This window comes from Electrophorus electricus, chromosome 1 (genome assembly GCF_013358815.1).
Source record: "Electrophorus electricus isolate fEleEle1 chromosome 1, fEleEle1.pri, whole genome shotgun sequence".
Taxonomy (NCBI): domain Eukaryota; kingdom Metazoa; phylum Chordata; class Actinopteri; order Gymnotiformes; family Gymnotidae; genus Electrophorus; species Electrophorus electricus.
In genome coordinates this window covers 17,396,933-17,404,432 of record NC_049535.1, presented here as the reverse complement: position 1 = coordinate 17,404,432, position 7,500 = coordinate 17,396,933, and the positions used below count along the sequence as shown (strand labels likewise).

Genomic DNA, 7,500 nt, shown 5'->3' with positions numbered 1-7,500 from the left:
TATTGTATATATGACAGTATAAAAAGATTGTATATATTGTATATATGACAGTATAAAAAGATTGTATATATTGTATATATGACAGTATAAAAAGATTGTATATATTGTATATATGATAGTATAAAAAGATTGTATATATTGTATATATGACAGTATAAAAAGATTGTATATATTGTATATATTGTATATAAAACACCTCTAGGGGGCAGCATCTCTGATCTCATCTCAGTTAAATGGATATGCACGTGTATTGGAAAATCTGTAGTACAATAACGCACATTCTTGAGTTGTGTGTGTATATTGTTGTTGTTTTGTAAATGTATATATGTTCTTAATTATTTAGAAAATCATTAGATTTCTGAATTTCGTATCAGTTGTTTTTCCACATAAGGGGCTGCTTCACCTAAACCTTATAATCAATTTGCAGTTTGGTTTTTCCAGCTGCTCCTGGAACTGTATTCCTACAGTTGATTTTTGACTATGCACACCTCACTCTCTCCAATATTCTACGTCAGGTGTGTTTAGGGTTGTAACTAAAGTCTTCCAGGAAAGGTACGAGGCTCTGACAGGTCTGATGTAGATGTAGGGCGATCGGACTACAGCCCACGCCACTTGTGTGTGGGTTAGCCAGTGTAACAGATATGATGTGTGTGATCTGGGTTTGCTGGCCAGGTCAGCATTAACCGCCACAGCGCCGTGGCCATCCACAGTTTCTGATCCACGCCACTACTCTGACGTCTTCTCGCATGCTTGTCATGCAATTTCAGTGCGCGTAATCTTGAAATAAGGACTAAGTTTCAATATATCGGAACGTCTGAAAGCGTTGAATATATATATTTTTTATTAGTTTTACTCACTAGTTTTAGCAAAAGTACTGTGTTCTCTGCCTGGAAGAGTTTGGAGTGGCCATAACGCAAATAAGTTTCCTTGCACGAGGCTGTAGGTCTGCAAGTGTACTGTATAGGATTTCTTTTTCTGAGGACGAAATCTATTTGTTTTTTTAAGAAGGTAATAGTGTTGAATCATCTGTTTTCCGCGTATTTCAAACGTTGCTATCGAGCGTGTGATGAAACCTGACTCAGGCAGCCACTGACTTAGCGGTCGGTAACGGCGCCGATGACGAGGGGCGCACGGGGGGGCGGGTGTCTCACACACCGGCATCTGCAGAGAAGACGCCACGATCCAAACGCGGCGTGTCGGTGCGGACAGAACTTTCGGCGACAAGATCTGTGGATGTGCTCCCGTTAAAGTCTGCTTGCGGATCAGGTAGTGGAGAGGTGGGCATCTTCCCGACCGGCGCCGCAGAAAACAACAGCAAGGTACAATGACGCACCACAAATGTGTAGTTCGTGTGCCTACTCGGCGTGCAAGGTTCCGTTGCAGTTTGTCGTATTTTGTGATTAGTAGCTAGTAACGTAGCCCAGACATTGTACTCCGAATCGTTACGTTTACTTTTAACGCGTGAAAATTAATATCATCGCAGCCGTTCACGTTTCATTTCTTCGTTTAAAGGAACAGTGACTGCAGACTCGGGTTTAAATTTGACAGTCCTAAAAACTAGTTCGTGTGTGTCCTGCTGAGCTGGCGTTTCAAGATGTTGCGTTTTCGGGTTTTTTTTTTGTTTGTTTTTGTTTTTTTGCAGAAGAGTCGCGCTGGAGTGTGTCGTGGTTTGGACCCTTCCCAAGCGCGCAGCCCGGGAGCTCGGCATTCCCGACGCCTTTCCTTCCGCGCGCCACCGTCCTCCCTGCTGAAGTGCTTTCCCATGTCCTCTTTATCAGCCGGCGTGGACGAGCTCGTAGCGTCTCCGTGACTATCTGGGCTGGTGTGTATAACTTTAGCTCCCTTTATTCTTTTGTAATGATAGCGCGTGGAAGGCTTCGCATGGAGCTTAAGGCGTTCGCATAGGAGCACGAGACGTCATCTTTCATGTCAGTGATTTTGCGTGATTTTGCCTTTCAAGTTATGGATGATGGCGCTACTTGTTACATATGAACCTGCAACTTTCTGAACCGCTCAGGGGATACAGGTTACGATAAAGATCAGCCGAAGGCGTTGAGAATGGCAGCTGTTTGTCACCGCTTGGAGGAACTTGGTTAAATGGCGTAGGCGGGCGAGTCGGGAGCGCGAGACGGCGCAGGTCCACTATGCCCACTGGAGCGCACGTGAATTCGTCTCCGGCGGTGGCGGCGAACGCCGAGGGAGAAGAGATCGAGGTTTTGGAGAGCACCGAGGTCCTTCCCGTAGCTCCCGAGGATGTAAGTGAAAGAATTTATGAGTTGTAAATTAGCATGCACGTGGACATCCAGTCTGGGCGCGCGCAGGCAAGTCCATTTCCACGCACACGCGTCTGCGTGTCCGTGGCTGCCTCGTATCATTACTTTGCTCCTAAAGTGGATTGCAAGGTAAAGGCAAACCATAACGTATAAGAAGACTAGAAATGGTTCCGATTTAAGACCTTAGATGAACCTTTCACTCCGCATCTGCATGTGTAGACACACACAGAGTTAGTCTAGGCTATTCGGATATTCTAGCTGTTGGCTGAGTGGTGTATAAATAACCCTGCCCTTTAAGATGGATCTTCAGGCAACATTTTGGTTCATTCCCAAACTAGCATGTTCAGTGCTGCTATCGTCTATATATGAGTACCAGAGGAGTTAATTGCAGTCAAAATTAAACTCTGCTGTGTAGCTGATGTTTAAGAGAAGGGTTCACTCAGATTATGAGACAAATGCAAATTATAGTGAATTATAATTATAGTGAAATCTCTGAAATGCTTATTTCCACCTTACTCTTCTGTTCACTCTTATTTCTGACCTCGTCCTCCATTTCTCTCTCTCCCTCTTTCTCATTTACTCCATTTCTCTCTCTCTCTCCTCCTATTTTCCCTCTCTGCAGCATTGGAAATCTCTCTTTGATAAGGTATGTTTTTACTCTCGACCCTGTGAATCGTGATCTTGTCTGCAAGTGACCTTTTAGGTGACAGATAAATCTATGGCTTTATATGTCCGAGTCATGTATTCTTACACTTGGAGTCATTTTTGAGTTTTCCAGCTTTGGCATTGAGGCTAGTTTAGACTCTGAGCGAGTTCCAGGCTGCGCTTCATGCTCTGAGCATACCTTCCAAGCCTGCTTGAATTTTACTGGCTCTTCCACTCCGAGTAGAGGCGTGGCCCATCACTGACGTTTTCGGTAGGGGGCGGTGCCACTGACCCTGACAGTGACCTATGCAAATGCATTTAGGACGACACACAATCCCAGTTCCAGTTGTGCGCTTGGGCAGAGAGAGCGCGACAGAAGGGCGGGTGACAGACGGAGAGCGGACCCCCGTCTCGGGTCTCTGGCAGCCTCTGCACCTGCCTAGCCCTCACCCTCCCCAACACACACACACACACACACGCGCGCGAGAAAGCGGGAGAGATGTGGAGGTAGAGGGGTGGAGAAGTATGATGGGGTGGATGAGACCTGAAAATAAAGAGGAGGTTTTGTGGAGTGGACAGAGATTAGACTCATTCATTTCTGTTTCATTCACTCCCAGAGAGATGAGTGCCATCTGAGCGTGTGCGTATGTGGAAGCCTCTTTTTTTTCTGGACAATCTCTGAGGGTAAACTGGGTCTCTTGTTCGTCACAGTTTTTTCATGCGCCGTCAGTTTGAGTCTTTATTCAGTCTGGGACTCTACCAAGTATGGAGGTCATGACCCTCTGAGGCTATAAATTGACGGTATTGTGGATATTGTAGTCCAAAGGGACACATGACTAGTCCCAGACCAAAGAGCTAATGAAGCAGTTAAATTGCAGGAGGAGCTGGAACTGCTGCCATTGAGACTACAAGTATCCAGATCATAGTCCATAAATACCAGCCATGCAAACTCCTTCCATGAAGATGTGCCATGCATGAAAAATTGTCGGCACGGGATGCTTGATTCCCTCCGCTGCTGCACTGTGCCAGTCTAGCAGGTGGCTGTGTATGTCCTGCTTGCTTATAAAAAATTCATATAGGTTTTGTTTTGAAAATACACTAATTAAATGCATGTTTTCTCTGAAAGACTGTGTTTGTGTGTAAAAAAAAACAAAAAACAAATTGGGCAGCTTATTGTCGTGAAAACACAAAGCCCATTCAGTGTTTCTGAACATGTGTCGCACGGTGCGTGGTGGAGAGTGGAACAGCTGGGTGGGTCTGGCTGAACCGAGTAACGCTGTTGATTATATACTCGATGTGAAAGAACCCTCGTTTCACAAGAGCCTACAACATGACTGAGGCAACGAGCCAGTCTGAGGCGTCGCTGTGCAAGTCAGTTCACGGCATGAGCTTGGCCTGGAGCGGCTTGGACCTCACTTAGTGTTTCTTTGTGTGTCTCCTGTATTGTGGGCTTTCGGTTCCAGAAGTGCCCTTTGTACAGTGATTTTTCCGGGTTAGCTCCGACTCACATGGTGCTTATGGAATTAAGCGTTTGTGCTGATACTAACAAGCCTCTGTTTAGTTATCAAACACAGACATTGCAATACTGCCATCCCAAGGCTGGCTTCTGACTGCTGAACAAGCAAACGGAGTAACTGTGCGCATAACACAGCAAATAAGCAGTTAAAGAACACAGAAAATAAAATTTTTACAACTGAGAGTCCCAACATAAGCTCCTCTAACAACTATTAGACTTCTCAGTTATTGGGTTCTGCTGGTTGTCTGGGGATGTGATATTGCTCTGATAATGTTGTTTGGGGAGAGAGGCAAACCATCTGCTCAGACTTGGTGTGTGTGTGTGTGTGTGTGTGTGTGTGTGTGTGTGAGTGCACACATGTCTGTGAATGCAAACATATGTGCGTGTTTGTGTGTCTGCGTATGTGTGTGTGCGCATGTGTGTGCATGCGTGTTTGTGAATGCAAGCATGTGTGCGTTTGTATGTGTGTGGGTTTAACCAACTGCTCTGAGACTGATGGGACTTTATAAGTCCAATGCCCCTGGCTGAGTGAAGACCCTGTTATCCTGCTATAAACGAGTGACTGAAACCGAAAGAGAGAGAGAGAAGTAGAGAGGGGCTGAGAAAGCAAAGAGAAGACAGGTGGAGAGACAGAAGAGGGCAGAGTGGGAGTGAAATTGTGAGAGTGTGAAAACAAGGCAGACAGAAATGAATAAGGGGAACTGGTAGAGAAGGTGATAAAGAGATCAGGAGAAAGAGAAAGAAAAGCAACAGAGAGGGGCAGAAAAGAGCTTATTGTGTATTCCATTGCTCATGTGACACTGTGCCTTTCAGATGCACCAAGAGCCACTTCACACACCAAACACCTGTCTATACCAAACACCAATCTACACAAACACTGATCTACAACAAACACCGATCAACAACAAACGCCTATCTACACTAAACACCTGTCTACACCAAACACTGATCTATAACAAACACTGATCTACACCAAACACCTGTCTACACCAAACACCGGTCTACATTAAACACTTGTCTACACCAAACATCTGTCTACATCAAACACCGATCTACAACAAACACTGATCTACACCAAACACCAATCTACAACAAACACTTATATACACCAAACACCTGTCTACACCAAACACTGATCTACACCAAACACCAGATCTACACCAAACCTCCGATCCACACCAAACACCGATCTACAACAAGCACTTATCTACACCAAACACCTGTCTACACCAAACACCGATCTACAACAAACACCAGATCTACACCAAACATCCGATCCACACCAAACACTGATCTACACCAAGCACCGATCTACACCAAACACCAGATCTACACCAAACATCCAATCCACACCAAACACCGATCTACACCAAACACTGATCTACACCAAACACCGATCTACACCAAACACCAGATCTATACCAAACATCCGATCTACACCAAACACTGATCTACACCAAACACCGATCTACAACACTTATCTACACCAAACACCTGTCTACACCAAACACCGATCTACAACAAACACTGATCTACACCAAACACCTGTCTACACCAAACACCGATCTACACAAAACACCAGATCTACACCAAACACTGATCTACACCAAACACCGGTCTACACCAAACACCGGGCTACATTAAACACTGGTCTACACCAAACATCTGTCTATACCAAACACTGATCTACACCAAACACCAGATCTTCACCAAATGTCCGATCTACACCAAACACTGATCTACATGAAACCATTGGTCTACACCAAAAAAAAAGACACCAGTCAAAAAGAAACTACAGATCTAGAAGAAACTACAGATTCACCAAACACCAGTTTACAGAAATTATCCATCTATATCATACACCACGGCAGACTCTAGTCTACACCAGACACAAATCTACCTCATACACCAGTCTACAGCAATCACCACTCAACATCAAACACCATTCTACTGTAATGCCTATACCAAACCACATTTGGTATAAGACGTAACTTTCTTGTCTTGTTCTTTCTTGACTGCTCTTTTTTCTCTCCCAATCTCTGTCTCCATCACCCTCTCTACCCCCTCTCTCTCTATCTCTCTCTCTCCCCCACCCCCCTCTCTCTATCTCACCCCCCCCTCTCTCTCTCTATCTCTCTTCCCCTCCCTCTCTCTCTGTCTCTCTCTCCTCCATCCCCCCTCTCTCTATCTCACTCCCCCTCCCTCTCTCTCTCTATCTCTCTCTCCCCCACCCCCTCTCTCTATCTCACTCCCCCTCCCTCTCTCTCTCTATCTCTCTCTCCCCCACCCCCTCTCTCTATCTCACTCCCCCCTCCCTCTCTCTCTCTATCTCTCTCCCCCTCCCCCTCTCTCTATCTCTCTATCCCCCCTCCCTCTCTTTCTATCTCTCTCCCCCTCCCTCTCTCTCTCTAGCTCTCTCTATCTCTCTTCCCTCCCCTCTCTCTCTATCTCTCCCCCCTCCCTCTCTCTCTATCTCTCTCCCCCTCCCTCTCTCTCTCTCTCTCGCTCTCTCTCTCTCTCTGCGCTTTAAATAGATCATGATAATGAGTGGAACTTCCTTCCTGTGAAGTGTGAAAATCCCAGACATTAGGAAAAATCTATGATAAAAATTGTTTGGCATGACGAGCTGGCAGGGTTACTGTCTGTCTCTCTCTCTCTCTCTCTCTCTCTCTCTCTCTCTCTCTCTCTCTCTCTCTCTCTCTTTCCAGCCCTCCCTCCCTCTCTCTCTCTCTCTCTCCCTCTCTGTCTCTTTCTTCCTCTCTCTCTCTCTAACTCTGTCTCACTCTGTCTCCCTCACTTTGTCACTCTCTCTCTTTTTCCCTCTCCCTCATTCTCTTTCTCTCTCTCTCTCTCTCTCTCTCTCTCTCTCTCTTTCTCTCTCTCTGTCACTCTGGCTCTCTTAGTGTCTCTCTCCTTCTTTCAATTCAGTTAAATTCAGTTCAGTTCATTGGTGCTTTATTGACATGAGAAATATTCCCAATAGTATTGCCAAAGCTTTGAGTAAGAAATGAACATAAACCAAAGATATAATACTATACTACAACACTACAAGCACTACAAATAATA

At 45.4% G+C, this 7,500-nt stretch overlaps 1 protein-coding gene across 5 annotated transcripts in view; it reads left to right on the top strand.

Annotated features, from left to right (window-relative positions):
- The first annotated feature begins 1,137 nt into the window (after positions 1 to 1,137).
- Positions 1,138 to 7,500, top strand: part of rhbdl3 (rhomboid, veinlet-like 3 (Drosophila)) — a 39,200-nt gene continuing 32,837 nt past the window's right edge. The window contains exons 1-4 of one of the 5 annotated variants that reach the window (XM_027012314.2): positions 1,138 to 1,319; positions 1,643 to 1,822; positions 2,018 to 2,255; positions 2,896 to 2,919. In XM_027012314.2, the coding sequence (XP_026868115.2) occupies positions 2,145 to 2,255; positions 2,896 to 2,919 (135 nt within the window). In that variant the 5' untranslated portion in view covers positions 1,138 to 1,319; positions 1,643 to 1,822; positions 2,018 to 2,144. Of the gene's footprint in view, positions 1,320 to 1,642; positions 2,256 to 2,895; positions 2,920 to 7,500 lie in introns of those variants that run through there. The other 4 variants (XM_027012316.2, XM_027012317.2, XM_027012315.2 and 1 more) reach the window with 4 other exon arrangements.